General features: G+C 39.7%; 1 protein-coding gene and 1 long non-coding RNA gene across 9 annotated transcripts in view; one reads left to right on the top strand and one right to left on the bottom strand.

The window, feature by feature from the left end:
• The window catches only part of LOC140509607 (uncharacterized), a 40,491-nt gene extending 20,189 nt beyond the window's left edge, over nucleotides 1–20,302 (top strand). The window contains exons 3-4 of one of the 4 annotated variants that reach the window (XR_011968834.1): nucleotides 308–12,891; nucleotides 16,991–20,302. This is a non-coding gene — a long non-coding RNA (uncharacterized lncRNA). Of the gene's footprint in view, nucleotides 1–307; nucleotides 14,374–16,990 lie in introns of those variants that run through there. The other 3 variants (XR_011968835.1, XR_011968837.1, XR_011968836.1) reach the window with 3 other exon arrangements.
• Nucleotides 1–26,412, bottom strand: part of CFLAR (CASP8 and FADD like apoptosis regulator) — a 69,693-nt gene that overhangs the window by 4,860 nt on the left and 38,421 nt on the right. For all 5 annotated transcript variants that reach the window (XM_072617271.1, XM_072617267.1, XM_072617270.1 and 2 more), the window contains 6 exons: nucleotides 22,347–22,482; nucleotides 21,184–21,263; nucleotides 18,343–18,400; nucleotides 15,903–15,949; nucleotides 14,367–14,445; nucleotides 376–892 (listed from right to left, as the gene is read on the bottom strand). In XM_072617271.1, the coding sequence (XP_072473372.1) occupies nucleotides 376–892; nucleotides 14,367–14,445; nucleotides 15,903–15,949; nucleotides 18,343–18,400; nucleotides 21,184–21,263; nucleotides 22,347–22,482 (917 nt within the window). The remainder of the gene's footprint in view (nucleotides 1–375; nucleotides 893–14,366; nucleotides 14,446–15,902; nucleotides 15,950–18,342; nucleotides 18,401–21,183; nucleotides 21,264–22,346; nucleotides 22,483–26,412) is intronic.

Genomic DNA, 26,412 nt, shown 5'->3' with positions numbered 1-26,412 from the left:
TTACAATTCTTCATATACCTTAGAAGTTAAACAGGTTTTTGGGAAGTGCTCTGGGGAACCTAATGACCCACTTCTTATAATATCATTTCTACTGTAAAATATGTTCTGAGTTCCCAAGAACCAGCTTAGAAAGAAAACTATTAAAAAGTAATCCAGCCAGAAATTAGGAGTTGCTGTGGTGGTCAGGATATGAAGAAAGCTAAATCTTTAAAAACCAATGTTAAAAATTGTTTTGACGTGTACCTGGGGGGAAATAAAATACAAAATTTCAAAAAAAGAAAGCTAAAACCCTTTTCTTCCTGAATAGCCCCGAATATATATCACAACACTAATGACCCATGAGGAGACCTGTTCGGGGATGTCAGTGACACTCACCTTTCCTCAGGTTGATGCAGGAGCTGTGAGAGGCATCGAAGGTAGTAAGATTGTGAACCGGGAGACTTCTCCAGCACCGAAACATTCACCTTGCACAAACTCCAAAAGATGTCAGCTTCTTGATGAAGAAGAGCTCCTGTAGAGCTCCTGGGTCTCCATCCATTATAAGACATTTTGCCATCCACCTCTAAGAGACTACTGGACTTCTTGTGGTCTTCTGGGACTACATAGTTCTGGATAAAAAAGAGTTTTGGTTTCCCTAAGAGCAAAGGGCAAGCATCCCCAGTGAAGAACTTCCGTATCTGATGCAGAGGGAGTCCTGAGCAAGGCTGGTGGTCTGTTCCAAGAATGTTCTCAGAATCACTGCGGCTGATCAGAATACACACAAAGATGTCATAATTTTGGTGTCTGGAAAGGCAGGAAACTTGATGAAGAGTGTCATGGATGTCTTTTGTTTCCAGGTATTTGGAACACTGAACTTCAAACCCCAGGGAAATAAATGTGTCTTTAAGTGGATCTGGGGGTCAAAAAAAGTAGAAAACATTAATTTGAGAAAATTTCACAGGAAAATGTGGCAGGAAGGTTTCATATTTTCTAATGTCAATCCTGTATTATTTTGACTTTTAGAAAACAGATGTCAAAGGCAGTCTTTGTGCAACAAGAGGCCATGAGGGACTGGGCCGGCAAGAAGCCAGACCCACAGCTGGTCAGGTCTGTCTACCTTCCTCCTTTCTGAGGATTCTCCTTTTCCTACCATTTACCTTCCAGCTTCAAGAGCTGGTCAGGCCCTGGTGCTACTGAAATTAACCACTAGAGGGAGACTGAGTCCCTCTGTCAAAGCTGACCGCCCAAGATGTGGCCTCTTATTTCAGTTAAACTAAAACCAACCAACCAACCCCATTCCACTTATCTCAGTCCTATCTAAGCTGAATGCTAAACTTTTCCTTCCCAGGACCACTTGTGAACCTTGGCTTATATTCCTTCTCTCGTCCTCCATCTCTGATCATCGTCTCTGATTTCTGGCTCTATGTCTAGCCTCTTGCCAGCCATGCACCCAGACACCTGAATGAAGCACATGACTCCCAAAGATCACCTATTCCTCTTGCCCTAAGCCCAGCCTGCACTAATCTTGCAGCTACTTCCAAGCCCTGTCTCCTGTTTCTTTCCCCCTTTCCTGGGACCTATTACACGAAATGAAGCACATCTCCCTTGTGCTGATTGTTAAGGGTGGCTCTGCTGGACTTCAAGCCTGGACTTTCAGCTTGGTTTCTTTAGTATCCACATGGCCTTCATGCCATGCACACCTGATCTTTGGTGCCTTGCCCTGCATTATTATCCTCTCCTTCTGATAACAGAAGCACACTTCCACTTTCAATATCTTTCAAAGCCTATGTTACCCTTCAGGCTGCCCACTAAGTTCCTGTTTTCTCTTTAGAGGATGCCTCTAGTTTTCAGTTCCTTCTATGAAGGAAGAAAAAATATATATATATAATTATAAAAAGCAACTGGGTGGCACAGTAGACAGAGTACTGAGCCTGGGGTCAGGAAGACCTGAGTTTGATATCATTATTATTAAATATATTATTATAACAGCTAACATTTATGTACTGCTTACTACATGTCAGGCACTGTGCTGAGTGCTTTACAAATATTATCTCATCTGATCCTTGCAATAACCACAAAAGGGGTGCTATAATTATTTCCATTTTACAGTTGAGGTAACTGAGGCAAACAGGATTAAGTGACTTGCCCAGGGTCACACAACTAGTAAGTGTCTGAGGCTGGGATCTAAACTCAAATCTTCCTGACTCCAGGCTTGGAATTCTATCTACCAACCTATTTAAGTATATCCTATTTCAAATACACACAAAGATATATGTATGCATTCAGAGTTAACCCCAAACACACTTTTAAATTTTCACTTCTACTCACTTTCTTGTGTTCACTTGGATGATCACTCATTAAAATAACCTGACCCTACAAGGAAAGTCATCTAGAATTTTAGCATTCCAAATGTTTTACAATTCCAAAATGATAACAACAAGAAAATCTCCAAGAATAACAACTCCCATTTACCGAACCTTTACAATTGACCAAGAGTTTTCATCTTAATGATATGGGGAGGTAGATGGTGCCAGCCTCACTGTCCCTATTTTATAGATAAGTAAACTAAGGGTCAGATTACTTATAGATAAGTAAACTAAGTAAGTGTTGGAGTGGGATTCAAACTCCCACCTCCTGACTCCAGGTTTTTGATTAGGGGAGTTATGCCCTTGGGCTTTAAGCCACAGTAAGGTTACCTGGACAGGGTGTGAGAACAGACTGGATAAGAGAGTGGAGAAAGGGAGATAAATTAGGAGACTATTGCAGAGCAGTAATGAAAGGGTGGTAGCAAATAAAGTGGAAAGGAGATAATGAGCATGAGGTGGCTCAGTGGAGTGAGTGCCAGTCCTGGAGTCAGAAAGACCTGAGTCTTAATAAAGCCTCAAACACTAACTAACTGTGTGACCCTAGGCAAGTCACTGAGTCACACAGGTTCCACACTGTAAGAATCAAATGAGATAATAGATGCCAACTGCTTTGCCATCCAAGTCCGATATTATATTAAAGTCTTATATTTAGTTCAGTCATTTTTCGTCATATCTATGACAGATGCCATTTTATGACGCTATTTGGGGTTTCCTTGGCAAAAATACTGGAGTGGCTTGTCATTTCCTTCTCCAGCTCATTTTACAGATGAGGAAACTGAGGAAAACAGGATTAAGTGACTTGTCCAGAGTCATACAGCTAGTAAGTGTGTGAGGCCAGATTTGAATTCAGGAAGATGAGTCTTCCCAACTCCAGGCGCAGCACTCTCTACCCACTTCATCCCACTGGTGTCCTAAGCACTGTATAAAGGTTAGTAATTATTACATATTTGTGGAAGTAACAGTTATCATGAAAAGGTTAAGTGACTTGCTAAAGATACTCAAACAGTGAGGGACAGAGCTAGGATTCAAACTCAGCTGACCTGATTTCATATCTAGAACTCTTTCCACTGTACCTCTCTGCCTTTCTCACCCCTTCAGACAGTGTTGAGCCTTCAAACTTGGGAAGGGAAAAGAAAGGATGAAAAGGAAAGGGAAATGAAGACGTGGGTATTGGGGCAAGATGCTGAGCTCAACTTTAGATAAACTGACTGTAATAGACTCAATTTTCACCAAAGGAAGAAGGTTATTCCCCCAAAAAGTCAATCTCAATTTAATTTAGACATCATTCGAAGAACAGAATCAGAGGAATATAAAAGCTAAGGACAACAGATATTTGGATATCACTAGTTCAATTATTCCTGCTAATAAAGGTCATCTTCACTGTGGATTGGCATCCAGCAGAAAGTTTGGTCAGGGAAACATTTGAAAAGGTTTATATTGGTTGAAACGAGTCAAAGGGGGAAAGGAGGTTCGAAATAACTAAGAGAAAAGAAGGCCCAAGAATAAATAAACAATTCACAGCTCATTTTAGGCAATGCTTTCAACCTTTTCCCCAACCAAACTTTTTACTAGATGTAGTAAAACCGATTCATTTGAGTCTCTCTTCTCCTAGCTTATTGTATGGAAAACAGAAAACTGCCAAAAGAGATGCAGCAGAAGGTATCAGCCCTGAAAAATATGCCCAGACAGACCACAATCTGGAAAACCAATCCCTAATTTAAGTAAGAACTGAATTTACATATATGGAGTCAACTGAACCAGAAGAGCTAATAATGGCAGCAGCCAAATGGCACAGTGGGTGGATACAGCACCAGGCCAGGAATTAGGAAGACTTGGGTTCATATCCAGCTACAGATACTTACTAGCTATGTGACCTGGGCAAGTCCCTTAACCTCTGTTTTCCTCAGTTTTCTCATCTGTAAAATGGGGATAATAATAGCACCTACCTTTCAGGGTTGTTGTGAGGATAATAATGAGATAGTAATCAAAAAGTACTTAGCACAGTGTCTGGCACACAGAAAGCACTATAGAATTGTTACTTGTTTGTTTTTGAAATAATTACTCCCTCCCTATCTACAAACTCGTCATCAGTAACATACATCATCAAGTGTGGCTTATCTTCTCTCCTAGCACACTCCCAGAAGTTCTCAACTCCACCACTTTACATTTAAGCTCTTGGAGAACAAGGCTTTCATTATATCTCTGCGACAATTTCAAGGGCTGGCAAGGTCCCTCACATGTAGTAAGTTCTTAATAAATGGTGATTCCATTGCATCTGAACCCACTGTAGCTCCCTAAAGAGGTTCAAAGTCCAGAGTTCTTTGGCTGAACTTTAATCAAGACCAAGAGCGGGTAGAACCATCTATCAAGAAATAACTCAATGAAGAAGCCTGAAACTTGAAAAAATAATGAAATCAGTAGGTTTAATTTGAATCAAGGACACAAAAAAGCCCCAACCATCTTAAAACTTAATGATGAGGGTGTGGTAACTAAGCTGGAAGGAAGTAGGCCCTAGCACAAGATAAGGCACTGATAGCATTTTGCTGACAATAAATAACCCACTTGACCTGGCAAGAGAGTAAGAAAGTACCTACAAGTCCTGGTGCCTTTTCCAAAAGAGGAAATGAGGATATCGGTAATTGGCCTATTCTGTTCAAAATAGGAATGGCAGAAATGGAAACTTCTCTGCATAACTGCCGAGTATTTCCCCTTCAACAGCTGGGTATCTATCACCATGTGGCAACAAGGGGATGACACAGTGCACAGTGCTGGGCTTGGAGTCCGAAAGACCTAAGGTCCTATCCAGCCTCAGATCCTTACTATTGTTTGATCCTGGGCAAGTCACTCAACGCTGTTTGCCTCAGTTTACTCATTTGTAAAGTGAGAGTGATAGCACCTACTTCCCAGGGTTGTTGTGAGGAGCAAATGAGGTAGTAATTATAAAACACTTAGCACAGTAAGCATTATGTAAATATTAGCTATCACATGTCATGTGGAAAGGACGCAATAGGGTGTAATAGAGAGGAATGTCCTACCTCTGACTTACTAGCTGTATGACCACCAGCAAGTCATAATACCACCAAGCTACTGTCCAATCAGCTGTAAAATGGGGCTACTGATACATATGGAAACAAATGTCAGTTATTATCCCATACAGGGCAGGGGCTCACGCTGAAATGAGTTATTCTCCTCCCAGCTGGGTGAGTGTAATTAGCTCAGGCCAAACTGGTTCAAGGCCATTTTTTTTTAACTATGGATAAATTCTTCCCCTCCCAACCTTCCTTATCTATGTCCTTGGACACGCAATAAGTCAATAATCAAAACAAAACTGCCCATTATATACACAGGGTGGACAAGGCAACCTAGATAAAAAAAGACACACCCATAAACTTGCTTTCCTTAACGAAGAAATTCTTTTTACAAATAGGAAAACTATTAGAGATCACTTCAATTTTATTTAGTTCCATTTAAGAAAACTAATGCTAATGGTCAAACAAATTGTGCTATAAAAATGGAATCAAAATTTGTTAAGCTACTGAGAAATGACTATGGAGAATTCAGAGAAAGATGAGAAGACTTGAATGAATGAAAGGACGTTAACAGAACCAAGTTCAAAGTTAGCAGAACCAAGACAATAAGCTACACCAGACATCAGAACTCAAATCAAAACAGTGATCAGTTGTGACTTCAGAGACTAGATCAAATCAAAACAGTGATCAGTTGTGACTTCAGAGACTAGATGGCAGACACGACCAATATATTGTTTTGTTAATTTTTTTCTTTTAAGAGAGTTAGCTATTGTTCAGTCATTTTCAATTGCGTCTAACTCTTCGTGACCCTATTTGGGGTTTTCTTGGCAAAGAAGCTGGAGTAGTTTTACCATTTCCATCTCCAGCTCATTTTATAGATGAGGAAACTGAGGCAAACAGGGTTAAGTGGCCTGCCCAGTTAGTAAGTGTATGAAGCCAGATCTAAACTCACTAAGATAAGTCTTTCTGACACCAAAGCCCCATACTCCATTCAATTCACCAACTCTTAGCTTTTAAGGCGGAGAGAAAAAGAGTCACTGGGATAGATGTACTAAGTTTTGAGTATCAATGAAACATACAGGGGCTTGATTGGCCTATCAGACCAGTCTCTGTAAGCATGGGCAGAATACCCAATTTCCTTCATGGAAGAGATTGGGAATCTGCTTCCTGGAAAGCCATGACAATATTTAACTACAAAAGTAAAGAAAACGAATACTTCCTTCACTCTCTCATTTCCAACTGGGAAATAATGAAAAAAATAAAGGCAGCACCTAAAAATCTGACATTTGTCTGCATAGGCCAGTGCTACAGTAATTCCACCTCTCTTGCTGCTTACCAGCAAGGAGACTCTTTCCCTCACTTTTTTTTTTCTTTTACATGAGTTCTTCAATGACTATGGAAGTAGCGGACACTTGTCTCATAAGGTTTTATTTGAAGGCAATAGAAATTACTCAACAAGTGGGCTTCTTCCCAGAAATAAACTAAGCTGTCCCAGGTAATTCTAGGACAAACCACTAGAAATTACTTCTATCTCTCTTTAGGTATCTCATCTATTCAGGGTGTGTTTCCAAACTCAGAGATCACAAAGGAGACAAGACTCATGCATAGCACACCCACCTCCCTCTACCAGGGAACAGACAATGGAGGAGGCCCCAACTCAAGTGCTGGTCTTAAAAGAACAGATGAAGGGCAGCAAGAGGCAATGAAAGAAAACTGGACTTGGATGTAGAGAATCTGAGTTCAAATTCCAGCTCTGCTACTAATTACCTGGCCAACTGTAGACCTCAAATTTCCTTATCTATAAAACAAGAGGGTTGGATTAAACGACTTAGATCCTTTCATCCCTAAATCTACAACACAACACAATTTTCTACTCTTGGCAGAGAGGCAGGGGAGCTACATGTATGAAATATTGCATGATATTGGATTCATTTTACATCAACTGGTTTTGCTTGGCTGTTTATCTTTGTTACAAGGTGAGGGGGACTACATATCTGGACTTTTATCAAAACCAATAGCAGTGAGAACCATCTGTCAAGAAATAACGTACTGAAGAAGCCTGAAAATTGAAAAACTAATTATATCAGTGAGTTTAATTTTAATCAGGAGCTCAAAGGAATCCCTGGTGTTGCTGTTCCATCTTGTCTGACTTTTTGTGACCCCATTTGGGTGTTTTTTGGCAAAGACATTAGAGTGCTTTGCTATTTCCTTCTCCAGCTCATTTTACAGATGAGGAAACTGAGGCAAAGAGGGTTAAGTGATTTGTCCAGGGTCACACAGATAGTAAGTGTCTGAAGCCAAGATCTGAACTGACATCTCCCTGACTCTAGGGTCAGTGCTCCATCCACTGAGTCACCTAGCTGCCCTAAAGGAAACCCTAACCCATCTTAGTGACAAGAAGGTGTGATAACCGAAGGAAGTAGGCCCTAGGACAAAGACATAGCATTTTGCACACAATAAATAACCCACTTGACTCAAAGAATTTTTTAAAACCCCAAAGCCTTCAATAAAACCTTTTTAAAATGGAATTTAATAAATTAGAAAAAATTCCTTTTTTTTTTTTTAAAGCCCTGGAAAATCCCTACTGAATGGGCCAACTCTCTTAGGAAATGAGCTTCTAGAAACAAGCTTTTTCTCCTATCAATAATTTTTCTCTTATCTCCTCAGCATTGAATTTCTGAGGAAGAACCAATCACAAATGGATTGTAAAGGTTTGGCTAAGACCAATCCACAAGAATAAATACACTAAATTCACGTTCACTTAGGTTTCATCAATATGGAATTTCTGGTCATTCAACCCACATGATCTATAAAGAAAAACATTTCTAAACAAACCAATAGTGCAGCAAGAGAACAAGGAACACGTTTAACCAGCAAATCGTTGGTGCCTCCTCTGAGCCTGGCACACAGGTAATAAAGTCAACAGTTTGTTTTGTTTTTCCTGGAAGGGCTCTGTCCTGTGCTTTCATCTGCTGGAAGAGGAACTCCCTCTACCAGCGCATGGCAATATGTTCTCTGAAATTTCTAGCCCTAGAGAGTTGCCTGGGCTATTGACTAAGTAACTTGCCCAACACCACGTAACCAGCATGTGCCACAAGCAAAACCTGAACACGGGTCTCCTTAATGTGAGGAGCTTCTAAAAGCAAAACAGATACAAGGGGCTACAGAAGAAACTATTTGTTCATTTGTTTTTATTTTATTTAAATAGATCATTTTTGTCTGATTAAAATGCAGATAGTTTCAACTCCAGGGTGGGTAGGTTGGAGAATTAGTGTTTATCGCACGTGTTCACAGTACTTCAAAATTTCACCAGATCTCTGATTTCATTGGTGTGTGTCCTGCGGTCACCCATAAGGACTCTACTTCTCGACATTTTAGTACAAAGCCTTATTGTGGGCAAAAAACTAAACACTGGAAGGTCAACCTGGTTCCAAGGCTCCTGGAACTTAGGCTTTCTTTATAAAACAAAGAACCCATATTCCAAGCCTTTCTAGCTTGGTAGATTTGCCAAAACTTGGGCTCAACCGGCATGGTATCTGAGCATTGAGGGTCACCTCTGTGCTACAAGGAGGCATTGTACTAAGACTGCATGCAGAGGAAACAGCATTTCTTAAAAAGAAAGTGTTTCTTAAATGTAGATACACTTACATCTGCTCCAATGGTTCCAAATTAATGAAGCTTTTAAGGAGGTTTTGCTGATCAGAGTCCGCTCAGGCAACAGAAATCTCCCTAACAACTAGATCTGTTATGCTTCTTAGTTCCCATTCTCTTTGAGCTACTTGCAGCTTTTGAGACTACTGATTCCCAGTGAGACACATGCCCCTCCCTAAATCTGCTCTCCCATAATTCTCCTCCCTATCTGATCCTTCCTTCTTCCTAATCCGAGCTGGAATATCTCGCATTTCCTGGCCTTTCAATGTTAGTGCTTCTCTTTCCACACCCTCTCCTTTAGTGATCAGCTTTCATGAGTTCAAACATCACTTTTATGAAGACAACTCCCCACACTATCTACCTGGCCCTAATCTCTCCCTTGAATAATAATAATAAACTGTCAACTGCTGTTGAATATCTCCTGGATGACTTATAAACACCATCCTTAGCAACAATGATGAAGGTGATAATAATGGCTAACATTTACATATAGCTTTAAGGTTTGCAAAGCATTTTAAATACATTATCTCATTGGTTTTGCACAAGAACCCTGTGGGGTAGATGCTATTACCCCATTTTACAGGGGAGGCAGACTAACCTGTCCAGAGTCACGTAGCTAGTGTCTGAGGCAGGGTTTGAACTTAGATCTTCCCAAACAGACAACATCCAAACTTAAATTCATCATCTCCTCCCACTTGACTCTTTATTCTCCTCCATACATATATACATACATGTCTCACATAGATATATTCATATATTTATCATATATAATAACATGTAATATATTTTTAATATATAATAAAACTATAATACTATACCAATATAATATAATATATAAAGATATACAAACATGTTTTAGATATACAGATATGTTGATTCCATTATTTGCCCAGTACCACTTGTTCTGCCCGCACAACATTTCTCACATCTGTCCTCTCCTCACTCAGCCATGCTCTCCACCACCACCGCCACCCCTGGGTCAGGTTCTCATCACTTTGCCTTACTCATTTTCCCTCCTAATTGGTCTCCATTCTGAGTCTCTCCCCTCTTCAATCCACCCCGACCCTGCTGCGGGTTGCCAAAATAGCCTTCCAAAGGCTCAAGTCTGACCATGTCACTTCACCTGATCAAAAATCTTTAATAGCTCCACGTTACTTACAGAATAAAATAAAGACGGCTTAGCCTCACATGGGGCAGCTAAGTAGCTTAGTGGAGCACTGGGCTTGGAGTCAGGAAGGCACATCTTTGTGAGTTCAAATCTAGACTCAGATACTTACTGTGTGACCCTGGGCAAGTCACTTAACCTTGTTGCCCTCTGTTTCCTCATCTGTAAAATGAGCTGGAGAAGAAAATGGAAAACCACTCCAGTGTGTTTGCCAAGAAAATGCCAAATGAGGTCATGAAGAGTCAGCAAGGACTGAAAATGAACCGCAGCCTGACTGGACAACAGCAGCCCTCCACAATCTGGCTGACTTACCAGGGCAGCCTTATTTCATACTATGAGCCTTCATGAACTCTTTGCTCAAGCCCACCCAGATCATTAGCTATTTCCTGAAGCTCTGGATAGTCACAGCTCATATTGACTGCTATGTGTTCATACAAGCCATCTGTCATCTGCGGAGTAGACTCTCAATCATAGGAGCATAGATTTAGAGTTGGGAGGGACCTTCAAAAGCCAACAAAATCATGCCCCTTAATTTTTACAGCTAAGGAAACTGAAGTAGAAAAAAATTAAGCCAATCATCCAGGGTCATCCAGTCAGTAAGAGTCTGAAATAGAATTGAAACTCACAATACTTACATAGTGTTGCCCCACAAAAGATCATGGAGAGCAGGGATTTTGTTTGTCTGCTTGTATCCCAGTACCCTGTATATAGTTGGTGCTTAATAAATGTTTGTTCAATTATATTGATTAGAAGGTGAGACGACAAAAAACTCATATTTCTTCCCTACTGATTGTCCTTTTTACATTCAGGTTGAAATGAGCTGAGTGGGTTATAATGTTTTCCAAAAAGAATTTTATTTAATTCATACAACAAACTGGGAAGTTGATAGGATTACTATTACTATCTTAATTTTAAAAATGAAGCAGTGGAAAGGGTTCTGGGTTTAGAGTTAGGCTCTGTCATTTGATACCCATATGACGTTAGGCAAAGGCATTTAACCTCTCTGGGTCTCTTTTCCTCAGAGGCAAAATGACAGAAGTGGACTTGATAATCCCTTCTATCTCTAAATCTGGTGGACCCATGAAGTGAAGGAACTTGCCTAAGATTCCATAGCTAGTCCACAACAGATCAAACCCAGGTCTTCTAACACAAAAATCAGTGTTCTATTACATTGTAAAATACATGTTTTTTGGAAGCATTCCCAAGACTGGAAAACAAGAAAGCCCAACCCAGTGGTCTGCCATCCATGCCAGCAAAATAACATATGGCTACTGTTCCATCTCAGGGACCCATACATCTATCATCCCAAATTTCATTTGCAGCTTGTCAGCCTAGACAAAAGAGCAGCAGCCAAGATTGCTGAATGAATTGTGCTGAGTCTGCATCTTCCAGCGTTAGGCCAGGTCAGTGTTACAGATTCAGCCTGCCTCTCTGCACTATTAAAGAAAATAAGAAATAACAATGAATGATGTTCAGCTGGGCCCAAGTGGGCCCTGCTCACAAGACTTCTCTACTGTCTATTTTTAGCCTCTTATGACTTCTAATGGGATATTGGTGGCGAGAGCTCTGCTTATGCAAGTGTCTCTTATGTGAAAGGTTCTAAAAGCCAGTTGGCAAAGCTGAACAACGCTAGTCCATGTAAAAAGCATACTTGCAGTTTTTTTTTGCAAGTTTTAGAGAAATGGTTGGAGAGAAATGAAAAGGACAGCCATTCTTCTACACCTGCAAGGATCATCTTTTATTCAGAAGCCTGAAAAAAAGCGTTTGGACCTTGTTCCAAACCCCAGAGAGGATCACTTGTGACACAGAGTGTTTACTACCATCTCAATCCAAATTTCTAGTTCTTTGACATGTTGTTGTTGAGTTGTTACAAACTTTTCATGACCCCATTTGGGATTTTCTTTGCAAAGATACTGGAGGGATTTGCCATGTCCTTCTCCAGCTCGTTTTAAAGGTGAGGAAACTGAGGCAAACACAGTTGGGCGACTTGTCTAACTAGGATCACACATCTAGTAAGGTGTGAGGCTGGATTTGAACTCAGGTCTTCCCGATTCTAGGCCCTGCATTCTGTTCTATCCACTGCAACGCCTTGCTGCCCTAAAACCAAGTCACACAAAAGCTGATGACTTAGCTAGGTAACTCTGTGTATACCCAACTACCAAATTAACATTAATCCAATTAATCACAGTGATGACTCTTACTCCTTATCAATAGATCACTACTGAATAAAATCCAACTTTTTATTACAGTAGTTTTGTAAAACCCTCTGAGATCTGGTCCCAAACTACCTTTCCAGCCTTATCTACCACTACCCCTCCCTACATTTATCCAATACTAAATTAGATATTACTGCTTGAAGACAATCCATGCTTTCTCTCCTCTGCCTCTTTATTCTGTCCTTTCTTCCATAAATCCTCAATCCCTCAAGGTTCACCTGTCAAAAAGCTACTGAGATCCTGTAAAGTCTAACTGAAATGCCACTTTAATTAATAAAGTCATACTTGATCATTTCCCCACCCTGGCCAATCATGCCTTTTCCCTCCTGTTCATTCTCTTATGACACTTACTAGATGCAATCTTATACTTATTTGTGTACATGTCATCTTCCCTACTAGGTTACAGACTCACTGAGGGCAAAGACCAGGTCATATTCTTCTGAATTCTCTACAAATGCCTAGCATACTGTCTTGCACACAAAAAGGTACCCAATAGAGATGTGGACAAAGAATGAAAGCATGAATGAATGGAAGAATGGGGAGCATCTGTAAAAGGGGCTGGGAGTAGGTGCTCCCCCAGTACCTAACATTTCATATCTATTTCAGGTTGCATATTTATATCCAAACATTAAGAGATATTTTGTATACAGATACTATTTACCAAACAGAGTTAGGGAAAGTCATTAAGCAGTGACTCTGGAATTCAAATCAGATAAGCCAAGAATGAGAAAAATTCCGGTATCTACAAAGAACAGAATGTTCTGCCAGTGAGAATCCTGGACTGTGCATTCCTACAAAGAGCAGGCATTGGGTCTGTGGGATTCTCCGAGGGAAATGCCCAGCAAAGCACTAAGAACAGCAAATGAGTCATCAATTTTCCTGATGATGAATGAATGGAACAAGAGAGCTAAGATTAAAAAACATGTCCTGATAACTCTCTGGATCAGCTGAACAGTGCCTACATCTCCTTTTACCTCGAGTAGGAGATTCATTTAAGCATCTTATAGCTGTTATTGGGGTTTTCATGGTCAGAGAAAGGAGGGGAGAGGGAAGAGAGAAGAAAGGAGAGAAAAAAGAGAGGACAAGTAAAGGGAAGAAGAGAAAAAAGGAAAGAGGAAAGGGAAGAGAGGGAAAGAGGGAGAGAGAGAAAAAGAGTAAGAGAAAGAGAGAGAGAGAGTCTTTGTGTGGTCACATTTCCCTGAGCTAAAAGAAAGAAACAGGAGACCTGGAAATAAGGGTGGGGGACAAAACTTAATCTAGGATGGTCCAATGTATGCTTATTTAACTTCTTAAGAATGCCTTTTCTGGAAGCTCCTCAGGATAAATTTTAATGTGATTCTGAAAAATAGTTCTCCAACATCCAAAGAACATGTCCAAGGTTTAGAGAACTGAATGACACAGAAGGACTAGTTTCTCTCTCTAAATAGTTAAAGAATAAACACATCCTCTTAACTCCCTTATGGACTGGCTTCCTGACCTTCCGTGGTTGTCTCAGCAATGATGCTATTGGAGTCAAACATAGAATTCTAACGGAAAAACCAATCCAGACCCAAGTATGGGTGGCTGACGGGAAGTTACCATTGTGCAGGCACTCAAAAATTAGATTAATCCCAAAGCACAGAGTATCATGCTTAGCTAGGCTGCACCCAATGGATCCTAGGTAGATCTCTTATTCTACTCTTGGAATATCTCCAGAAAATATTTCCCTGAGTAACTAACGATTTAGTATCTCATAGCCCCTTACTGCCATAAAGTCATATGTTAAGAATTCCTTCTACTAGAACAGAAGATTCACAAAAGAAGAAGAAAAAAAGTTCCACAATCTCCCCAGATGCTGTGGTCCATGCCACAGTTCTGCTTAGCTCTAGTACAAGGGAAAGGTTAAGGAGTGTTGCGTAAAAACTTGAGGAGTCCTATTTACTTGGGGGACATCAATTAATCCAAAAAGGCTGATACATACCTGCATCATTGCCAATGCAATCAATTATTAAACAGAGTCCCAGTGGTTGACTCTTTAGCCTGTATTCCTCACTAGCCACCTGTTAGAAAAGGGGAAAAATGGGTTAAGAAAGATTCAGAATATTACTCTGTCCCTTCCAAGCCCAACCATATGCCATGTCTCCTTCTTAATTTGCTTTCCCTTTCAGCTAGTTCTAATCTCTCTGTAGACTCTGATATAAATTAGTCAATCAGGTCTGAAGTTGGAGGAATCTGTTTGACATTTTCTTTCCATGGATGTTATTTCAATTAAGGGAAATGATTACAAGATATGGAATCTACTTCTGCTTTCAGTTTTCTTTTCATTTTTAACATTTTTAGCTATTACCTCTTCCCCCCTTCCTGGCTTATGTTTAACTTCCCAGACATTTTCTGAACGGAAGAGAACCGCCTTTCCTGACCAGATACAATAAGGCATTCTTTCAGGGCTGACAGAAGTACAGGGCTTACTTTGGGAGAAGTAATTCCTTCTCCCAAACAAGGAAGGGAAACACTCTGGCTTCTACAAGTACCTCTCTGAACAGCATCTCATCAAGAAATGGGACTGACATATCTCCCTAACTCACAGAGAGGTTGGAGGCCTCAACCTGGGTTAGACCACTGGCTGAGACAGTTTACTGGGCTGTTGCTGCTGATCATGCTACAGCTTCATGGAACCACAGGTTGAGGGTTGGACACTAAAGCTCAGTTAAATGAGCTCAGCTGCCCTCACATTGGAGGTACAAGTCCTCTTGAACACCTCGTATTTTTTATAGATGTCTTCAACCTTCCAAAAAAATTATATGCCAGAGAAGATAAAACCAGGACAAGCTAAAGTCGTTACGGATGAACTCCCGAGAATTCTTGTCCTTAAAGGGCTTGGTCAGCACTCCTCCCCTTCTAGCCTTCACTCATGCATGGCGGGGGAGTACATCTGACTCTTGGGATTGTGCCTGGATCTTATCATGGGGCTCTCAGCACCATCACTACCACCCAGGACATGTACTGGCATTTTCCTGACTTGTTCCCATCCTGTTACATGTAGTAGACTCTGCTTCTACGCAACAACTTTTGTGTGTGTGTTGGGGGGGAGGGTTTTGATTGGAAATGGGCCCTGCCCAAAACATGAATGAAGAATGAATGAGAAACAGGACTGACCACACAGAGCAACAAGAGCTAAAGCAGCTTCAGCCCCATTCACTTTTGCTCAGGGGCAACGCGGTCATCAGGGTAATTTGGACTCTTCCCTGGGATCCAAACTGTTCACTCAGTCCATTTTAATTTCTTTCAAAATAAGAGTACATTCTTCTCTTTCCGATGGCTATCAAGTCCCCTTCCCTCAAGAGGAGCATTAGCCAAAATAACATTTAGACTGCTAAATACCCTTCCTGCTGCCCCTATCCTTGTAAAAAACAATAAATTAGTTTGGAAGCATTTGTCCAGAATTCAATGTTTTTCTTAAAATGGGAGCAAATATCTTGAGGAAATACAACAACAAAGGATATCACTGAATCTGTACCTGAGGTAAGGATTTTTCAGACTCTTGAATGGATGTTTTAACTGGTTCTGCAGGGAAAAAAAAAAGGTGTTAAAATGTTACTGTGATGTATAACCTATGTCAAACTGTTTGCTTTCTCAATCAAGGGCCAGGGGAAAAGGAAGGGAGAGAATTTGGAACTCAAAATTTGAAAAAAAAAAAAAAAGGTTAAAATTGTTTTATGCATAATTGGGAAAATTATTTTTTTTAAAGTTAATATGAGAAGGTAGGAAGTAAAACTACTGGACCTGGAGTTGGGAAGGACCTGGGTTCCAATCCCAGGAAAGTTGCGTGACTCTGGACAAGTCCCTCTCTTTCTAAGCTCCCATTTCCTTAGCTTAGTGAAGGAGGAGGATGATGATGATGTAGTATTATTACACCCCCTTTTAAGGCAATAATACTTGTCCAGATACCTTTCTAACAGTGCTGGTGAGAGGAAAATGTTCTTGATAAACCTTAAAATACTACAGAAAGGAACAGCTAGGTGGCACACTGAATGGAGAGCACAAGACCTGAGTTCAATATTTGGCCTGAGACACTTGACACTGAATAGCTATGCGACCCTGGACAAGTCACTCAACCCCAACTGCCTCACCAAAAAAAGGGTAAAAATTGCTAGAGAAATATGAAAACTTATTATTAAAGCTACAGGAATAAGGAGTCTATCCACAGGATGGTAAAATTCCCAAAGGATACATCCCGGTTTTCTCCTTATGTATTTCAATGCTTCTTTGCTTTTCCAGTAAAGAGCAGCTTTTGAAAGTGGGCACTTTTTTTCAGTTCTGTCTTTTGATCTCCAGCTGTATCTTGCATACAATAGGCGCTTCATAAATACTCACTGAATTAAATGGAATGTTCAATTTACTCTGTAGTCAGAGAGCCCAGGTTGTGCATTTCTATGCTAAAAAACACAAATCTGGGAAGGAAATGCCAACAGATGGCCCCTTGTAGGGGAGTCAAAGTAGAAATGCCAATCCCACAGCGAAATAAAGCAAGGCAAATTTGCTCAATATCTCTCCCTTCCCTCTCTGCAGCTTCCATGTCTGATGGCCATTTTTTTTCCTTCACAGCTGATGAGGAGCCCTTGGATCACAATACTGTTGAGAAGGATCAGATAGAAAACGTCAATAGAATCATGAAATGTCGATGACATGAGCAGCTGAAATCTAGTGTGCGCCTCTTCTACTGAAGACCAAGACAAAGAAAAGGCCCAGGCAGCTTTCTTTCTCTCTTTTTTTCTTAATTTAACAAGGCTGTAACAGAACTGCCCTATGTACTTATGCTTCTCTTTGAACTTTCCTTGCTTATCCAGAGTAAGTGTCTTGCCCATAATAACACACCTAGTTAATGGTAGAATCAGAATACAAGGCAGGATCTTGATTCCAAATTCACTGTCTCTCTCTAAAATAAGCCACAATGCCCATTTGCATTGAAATATATATTAATAACTGAATGATACCTATTTTAGAAGTGAAAAGGTAAAGTCACAAAATTTCAATGACACATACAAGTCAGTGAAATTGCTATATTTCTTCAATCATATTTCTGTGGTGCACACTATACTTCTGTTAGAGAAGGATCCCTTTATAATTCTGATAATGGTGGAAGGTGGGGAGGGTTATATCTCTTTTGTAGACTGTGTCATATCAGGCTTTTACTGTGTGTGCATGCTTACTTGTGACTACATGACATCCATGTCATATATATCATTCTATAAAACATGCTTCCACCCTCCAAAAAACCTACAGAAGAAGGGAGAGCTTCTGGTGAAGTGAGGGAGAGAAGACAATTTTTTTGGAGGAGGAGGTAGCATTTAATAGTTGGAAGGGACCTCTGAGATCATATCTGGTATATGCCCCTCATTTTAGAGATGAGGAAACTGAAGTCCCCAGAAGTTATGTGACTTGAGCAAGGTTACACCGGTAATAAGTGAAAGAGCCTGGATCAGAAGTCCTTTTAAGTTTTCTGACTCCAAATCCATGGCTCTTTCCACTTATATTAAATCAATGTAATAATGAGACATGCTACAATGGAGGTTTACTTCCTCCTGTTCAATGACCTACAGTGTTTGGGATGCAGAACATGCTATTTATTTTGACTAAACCCACTGCAGATACAACCCCAGATCGTATTTTTGTCTTATTTCTTCTTTTATAAGAAAATTTATGTCACTTATTAAATACAGCCAAAGTAATGAAGATAATGGATTAGTCTTGGTGTTACTTCAATTCAGATAATTCTATCATGCTTGAGATTAAGCTTTTAAACCATAATCAGTTTCCTTACTATGAACTTTAGAGGGACCTCAGTCTGACTAGTGATGGAATACACAGCTGGGGAAAAGGAATGACTGTGGAAATTCTAAGGACAGGTACCTCAGGTTTTTATTTGTGAAAGTGAAAGGAAAGAAAGATGGCCTTACTTGAAATTCCATGCTGTCCAAAGATCGGTCTTTCTTCCTTACTTATCCCATTCTTGAGCTTAAAAGAAACAACAAGGTTATAGTACATTTTGTCCTCCTTCCCCGTTATCCTACTACATGTCGACACATTTCAACAAGACTATTATCCAAAGGAAGAAAGTACATGAAGGGAAGTCTCACAATTAGATCAAAGAGACCTTTATTAAGCATCTACAAAGTCTGACGCCCTAAGAAAGTACTGGGGTACAATGGTGAAAAAACACAGACTAATATATTAAAGCATGGTGTTGTGGTAGGGGAAGATTTAATGGTCCAATGGGCAAATAAATAACTACAGCAGAAAAGAATGTGGTAAAAACATGAGAGGTCAAACTGAGAGTCAAGAAATGCTTGAGGTAGGCATCACTTTTAGCTAGACACTGAAGGAAGACGCTTTTAACAGGCCGAAATTTGGGGGCATGGGGCATAGTACGAACAAAGGCATGTAAGTGGCAGAGCTCTTGGGAAAGGACAGGATGAGAGCCAGAGATAAAAAATATTCTGTTTTATTTGGAATGTGATGTGTGAAGATAAGGAAAGTAAAGCAAGGCTAGACTCAAACTATGAGGTCCCTTATATACCAGGATGGAAAACTTACATTTTGCTCACTAGACAATAGGGACCCCCTAAGAATTCTTGAGCGGGAGTATAATACGATCCAATTTAAGCATTAGGAAGATTACTAGGACAGCAGTGGGAAGAATGGACTGAAAAGGTAGTAGACAAGAAGTAGAAAGACCAGGTAGTTGTTATCCTAGTAATTCAGTGAAAGGTAATGAGAGCCTGAACAAGAATCTGTCAATCAATAAGCATTTATTAAGCACCTGTGTGCCAGGCTCTGTTCAAAGGACTGGGAATGGTGGGGGTAAGAGTAGAAATAACTAATCCCATGACTATTTATGTTAATTAGAGCAATAATTAATGTTTCTACTTAAGGTATTTTTGTTTTACAAAAGAGTTTATTATTTAACCATGAAACTGCACTTTGTTCCAAAATCTCCCTTCAAACCTAAGATTGGTTTAGGAGTGGGTGTATATATAAACTAAAAGTAACTTCTTTAGGGTAAGAGATTAACTAAAGAAGGTGGATTTTGGCTTAAACTATCTGCCAGCATAAAATTCCCACCGATAATTATGGAGAAATAAAAAGAAATTTTTTTTAGTATTAGCTAATTAACAAAGAGCTTTTCTTTTTATTTCTCCACAATGAAAAGCCCTTTGTTAATCAGCAAATACTTGGAAGCATTTGGTAGGAAGGAAGGAAGGAAGGAAGGAAGGAAGGAAGGAAGGAAGGAAGGAAGGAAGGAAGGAAGGGAAAGAAAAGAAAAAGAAAATCAGTGAAATCATATCTCACACACACAATAAATTCCAATGGTTCCTTATTATTTCTAGAATCAAATATAAAATCTTCTGGCTTTTAAAGCCCTTCACACCTGGCCCCTTCCTACCTTTCTTGTCTCCTTATACTTAATTTCCTCTACGTACTCTCCAATCCAGTGACACTAGACTCCTTGCTATTCCTTGCAAACAGTGCTCCAAATCTCGTTTGGTTTTTTTTTTCCTGCCTTTTCACAGATATCCCCCATGCCTGGAATGTTCTCTCCCATCTCAGCCTCTTCCTTCCTTCCAAAGACAGCTCAAATACTAATCTCTGCAGGAGGTTTTTCTGGGTCTCCCCACTGCAACACTTGTTAGTGTCTTCCTATAGAGACATCCTGTCATTTTCACTGTGTGTATGGATAATTTTTGCATGCTGTCTCCTACATTAAAATGTAAGCTTCCTGAAGGCAGAGACTATGTTGTGGCTTTCTTTGTTTCCCCAGAGTTTAGAATAGTGTCTGGTACATGTTAAATGCCTAATAAATGCCCATTACTGATAATGATGACTTGGAGCTGGCACACAGTAAACGCTTCACAAATGCTTGTTGACTGAGTGGGAATCTCTTCTACAAAACATACTTGAGAAGTAACCATTGAGCTGTTACTGAAGACTTTATCTCCAACACAACCCATTTCAGTTTGTGAAGAACTCTAATTAGTAAAAAAATTTATCCTTGGGACCTCAAGCCTAAATTTGCCTCTTCCAACTTCTACCCCTTGTTCCTAGTTTTAACCTCTGGTGCCAAGCAAGACAAGTTTTTCCACATGGTAGCCCTTCCTACTTGAAGACAGACATCCTGTCTTTCTAAGTCTTCTCCTCCTAAACATCTCCATTTCCTTCAAAATGATCCTTTTATGGCATAAATCAAAGGCCCCTTCACCATTCTGGGGACCCTCTACACTCTGGATAATCTCCAGACTATCAATGTCTTTCCTAAAACATAGTACCTACAACTGAATATAATACTTCAGATGTAGTCTCACCATAGTGCTTAGCACATAGTAGGCCTGTTGATTGATCACTGATCAAGGCAGAGGACAGTGTACTGTCTGTTGATTGATCACTGATCAAGGCAGAAGACAGTGTACTATCTCTATTGTGGACACTGTCTCTCTCAATTCCATATAAGGTAATAATAGCTTTTTTTTGGTTACAAGGGTTTTGTTTTTCTTTTTGTTTTCCTTAATGGAGTGGAGCTGGAAGAGAGGGAAAATAGATTTTTGTTCATTAAAAACCACATTTTTTAAAAGAATTGTATTATTTTTAATCATTCTAAATCAAAATATTTGGAGTTGCATTTTATGGTTTGTGACTATCTTGTTAAATTTCCATCCCAGACATGAATCACTGAACTGGACTAAGTCATTCCTGGTCCCAAATATAAATTATTATGAAGATTTTAAAGTTTACTACAGACTTACCCCCAACTCATAACCAGAATTCTTCAGGCCTACACTTGGCAAGGGAGCCTGGATACCATTCATGTAGTTTGTTCCCAAAGCTGGAAAATAGAAAGAGAAATTCTAAGACTTATTTGCAAGTGGCTATCATAACTGAATTACCTGTGTTATACTATATTAACAAGTAACAGAAAACCCCCAAGATAAAAAAAGGAACTAGGGACTAGCACAAGATGGGAATCTGACATCATAGGGTATTTCTGCTGGATCTCATAAGGGAATTAGTGGGACTTTAGACCACGAAAAAATGTAATAGCTGATGGTTCTTTCCAAGGAAAACCACTTTTCTATTTAAAATTTTTCAATTAACAAGTATCAATTTTCTCTTTCTTCATCTCCTCCCAGTAGAAAACAAACAAAAGAAAAACAAAACTCTTGCAATAAATATGCATACTCAAGCCAAATAAATTCCTATATTGGCCTTATTTTTTTAAAACGTGGCCCATTCTAAACCCTGAAACCATCACTATGGATTCACCAATTCTATGTCAGGGGGTGGGTAGCATGCTTCATTCCCTGTCCTCTGGAAGCATGGTTGGTCATTGTACTGGTCAAAGTTCCTAAGTCTTAGGGCAAAATCACTTCTGAAAATTATCATGCTAATATCAAAACAATAATTTTTATTCATTTATTTTTAGTTTTCAACATTCACTTCCACAAGATTTTGAGTTCCAAATTTTCTCCCCATCTCTCCCCTCCTCCCACCCCAAAACCGTGTGCATTCTGATTGCCCCTTCTTCCAATGTGGTCTCCCTTATCACTCCCCCTTCTCCAATCCCTTCCTCGTCTGTTTTCCTGTAGGACAAGATAGATTTCTATACCCCATTGCCTGTATATCTTATTTCCCAGTTACATGTAAAAACAATTTTTAACATTCACAAAATAATCATTTTTAAAACTACAAATAACCCTAGCCACCTAACTGAATTCAAACACTAAGATAAATTATCTATCAAATGAAAAGACAGAGAGATATGTTTATGTGGCTGATGAGCTGAAGGTTGAGCAACTAAGAACAGAAGGATAAAGAGCTTCTGGGCTTGACAAATACTCATTGAATATCTCCTAGATACAAGCATATCTTTGGACTGAATCATGGGGTGAGAGGTCAAAATTCTTCTTACCTGACTGCTTATATTTCTGAATTTTTTTCTTCAGATCTATCCTGTGAATGTTCTTCAGACATTTTTCCAGTAAATCTAACTTGTCAGGAGCGAGTAAGTTGACTTTCTCTAGGTCGATAACAACATCTAAGAAACTCTTTAAAAAAAAAAGAGGAAATAACAATAGTAATAAATAATGATAATAACCAACCAGAGTCCGGAAAATAGACTATTAACCTACAAGAGTAAACCACAGGGTAGATGATTGACTCTCAGTTAAATTAGAAGATCTGTGTTTACCCCTCTTAGTCATGTCAAGAACAAAAAAACACAGACTAGTCTGACACAGTCTCTAATTCAAAATTCCCTGAAGTCAGAAAGTCCCTCTTCTGTGCCCAGCTGAACTTTAAAAGGTCAATCTACTCCCCAGGGCTGCTAACACTGGGACCTCTGGGAGGTAACTCATAAAATATGCAAGAACAGCAGTCTGCGAAACTTCTGCAGTTTCTCCCTTTTACTGATAAATCTGATTAGATCTCTACTTGAAAGCTCTAGGGACTGCCCTAAAAATGAGGGGAGATGGCAACAGAGAAACAATTTCTAGCAAGCAAAACAGTATTAGTGACAGAATTTTTTTTAAAAAAGTATTCAAAATAATTCTCTGCTCAACAAGGACACAGCACGTCTCTAACTTCTATTGATTCGTTCAGTTAACAGCCATGATCAGAGCACCCAAAAAACTTCAAGGTTCAAAACCGGGCCAAAACTAACCCCAACAAAATTATTATATAAAACTGTAGCAAGAGCTACCATTTATACAGCAGTTTGCCAAGTGCTTCCACATATTTTAGCTCTTTTGATCTTCTAAAAACCCTCTGTAGTAGGTATCATTAGTGTACTCATTTTACAGATGAGGAAAGGAAATTCAGAGAGGTTAATTGACTTTGGCCAGGGTCTCCCAGTGTTTGACATAAAATTTTAATTCACCCTTTCCAGACTATCCACTAGCTGCCAGCTCCACATGAAAAAGTAAATGTCAGCCCCCCAGCAAAATTCAGTCATTTCTAAGAATAGTAGCTTCCCTTTGAGAGGGGAGATGTTATCTAAAGTCACTTCCTAAGTAGAAATGGCTTCTAGTTTCACTTTCCAGCTAATTGCTTTATGTGTGTTCTAGCCACCTAGACTGCCACTGAGCTGCGGTGAATGACAGAAGGTATTAGTCAATAAGAATTTATTAAACTGCTAAGGTCCAAGCACTGGTAAGAGTTCCTGCCCTCAAGCAGCTTATATTCCATTGGAGAAATAATGTCATTCAATAACCTAAAGAGGACAAGGAGTTGAAAACACCAAGGTGACAACATGAAATAAGTGTCTCTTGGTTTTGGATGTAGGAACATAATGATTCTCTTTGGTCTAGGTTCCTAATTACATCCTCTGCCTTCTCTTACAAAACCCTCCTGTTTAATCTCACCATGATCAACGATCACCCTTCAGTTCTCTCCCCTCTTGACCCCTCAACGTCCCTTAGGTTTAAAACCTAGGAGTCATGCTGAATTTTTCACTATCTCTCACCCCCCACATCCAAGCTGTTGCCAAGGCTTGTTGATTTCACCCTCTGACATGGCCACCAGTGTAATGTAGGCCTTCATCACCTCATATCTTGATTACTGGTCTGCCAGTAGGTCTGCCTGCCTCAAATCTCTTCCCCACTCCAATCGACCCTCAATTCAGCCCCTAAAGTGAATTTCCTAAAAAGTGTAGATCTGACCACGTCACCCCACTACTCAATAAACTCCCAATGGCTCCTACCACCTCCAGGATCAAATACAAATGCTCTGCTTGGTATTCAAAGCTCTTCATATCTTAACCCCTTTCTGTCTTTCCAGTCTCCTTATACTTTAGTTCCCAGTACGTACTCTTTGACCCAATGACACTGACACCTCCTGGCTGTTCTATGAATAGGACCACCCACTTCTCAACTCCACACATTTTCTCTGGCTGTCTCCCTGTGTCTGGAATACTCTCCTTCTTCAGCACGATCTACTGACCTCCCTGGATTCCTTTAAGTCCCAACTAAATTCCCATCTTTTACTGGAAGCCTTCCTCAACCCTTTTTAGTTCTAGCCGCTTCTCTCCCTTAATTGTTTCCTATTTATCCTATATGTAGTTTGCTTACATATGTTTGTTTACATATAGTCTTCCCCGTTATATTGTAAGCTGACCTGTCTCTTGTTTCTTTTTGTATTCCTGGTGCTTAGCACTATGGCTGGCACATAGTAGGTGTCTAATGAATATTTAATGATTGATTAATAGGTCCATTTTTAACAGCAATCTAGTATCATACTCTAGACCTTAGTCTTTTCCTTACCAACTGGCCTTGTCTTTGTATATTTGAGAGCCTGTGCTATATATGCTCACGGGATGCTCTCTTGTCTTTCTCATGGGGGCTGGAAGGAAGTTAGTTACTGATTAAGTAGGAATAGAGAGAAAATCTGACTGGCTTGGTATGAACCTGAGGTGGTTAAAGCTTCTGGCCTAGAAAGGATCAGGATGTCCAAACTGAGAATCGATCATTTTATTTCAAGATTAGATTAAAAAGCTTAACCATCTCCTGGTTTAAGACTGAATCATTTTCTTTTAGGAGTATTTATAAATATCTCTTTCTGATGTCATTTTTTTCTGATGTAAGTGAAACATAGCAAAGCACTTTCATAATCTGGGAATACATGGTAGCAGGAAGTGGAATTAAGTCATCAAATACCAGAAATGTATCTGTAAGCACAGCGTCAGTAGAAAAGAGAATGGGAAGGGATTTCTCAATCTCAGGAGCCAATCAGGCTTCAGGACCAAAAAAGGTGAAGGAGGTTCAGGGCCTTGGTTTGAGTTTCAATGATGTTTAAAAGTAGTGAAAAGTGAAAATCCCAGAGGCAAAAGCAAAGATTCCTTGGATAGCTTTCAAGAAGAAGATGGCATCCTAGAAAGCTAACTGAGGCTGATGGCCCAAAACTAGACTTTTTGCATCTGTTTCTTCAGATGGAAAGCTATAACATCCAGGACAATTAAAATCCAGTCAAATGTAGATAAGCAAATATAAAATTATATAAAGAGTAAATAAAAAGAAATTTTGAGGAAGGGGACACTAATAACTGAGGAGGAAGGAATCAGAAAAGGTTTCTTGAAGGAGATGTTACTTGAAGGTACTTGAAGCAGCTGAGCTTTGAAAGGAACGAGGAGAGCAATGACAAGGAAGGGCATTTCAGGCCTGACAGTAGATAGAGATGTACGATAGATGTGTGATGACCAGCTAGTAATACAGCTGGCTAGAAAGCAGAGTGTGTAAGGAGCAATGTGAAATAAATCCAGAAAGGTGGGTTCGAACCAGATTGTGGCAGACTTTGAATATAAAGCAAAACTGAAGGCTATTCAGGGGAGTGACCCTAAGATAGAAGGCTACTTCAGTAACACAAAGTGAACTAAGGTAGAGTCTTCAAGATGGGATGAGAAACGTGGTAGAGATGAAATGGACAAGACTCGGCACCTCTTGGTTACAGGGATATGGACAAGAGTGAAGAGTCAGGACACGAAGCTATGAACTTGGCTAAGTGGAAAGATGCTTTACTAGAAACAGGAAAGTTAGGAAAAAGAGTGGGTTTACAGGATCAGTTTCTTCATACCACCCATCTTTCAGGACTGTCTAAGGAAAGTATTTTATAAACCCAGAAGTACTGTATAAATGTGTTATGCTAATAACACTGTATTATAGTTATAGCTAATTTTATATATATGTATGTATATATGTACACATATACACATATATGTTTAAATATAACTACTCATAGAACTTCATCCCTTCTCTGTTTCTCTTTCTCTCTCTCATCCCAATCTCACTTCTTATTCTCTCCCAGAAATGTTCCCATAATGCCCTTGAACCAATTGAGAAATGAAAAGATGGCAAAAGTACAAGGAAGCAACATTACTTCCTTTTGCCTTTGTCTACTCAGCATGAGTCAAACATAGTTCCCCTTCTCCCCAGCTGATGTGATGCATCACAAAGGAAACACTGTTCTGACTGAAAAGGGAAAAGAGA

This window comes from Notamacropus eugenii, chromosome 6, assembly GCF_028372415.1.
Source record: "Notamacropus eugenii isolate mMacEug1 chromosome 6, mMacEug1.pri_v2, whole genome shotgun sequence".
NCBI classification, from domain to species: Eukaryota; Metazoa; Chordata; class Mammalia; order Diprotodontia; family Macropodidae; genus Notamacropus; species Notamacropus eugenii.
This window is presented reverse-complemented; position numbering and strand designations above follow the sequence as displayed.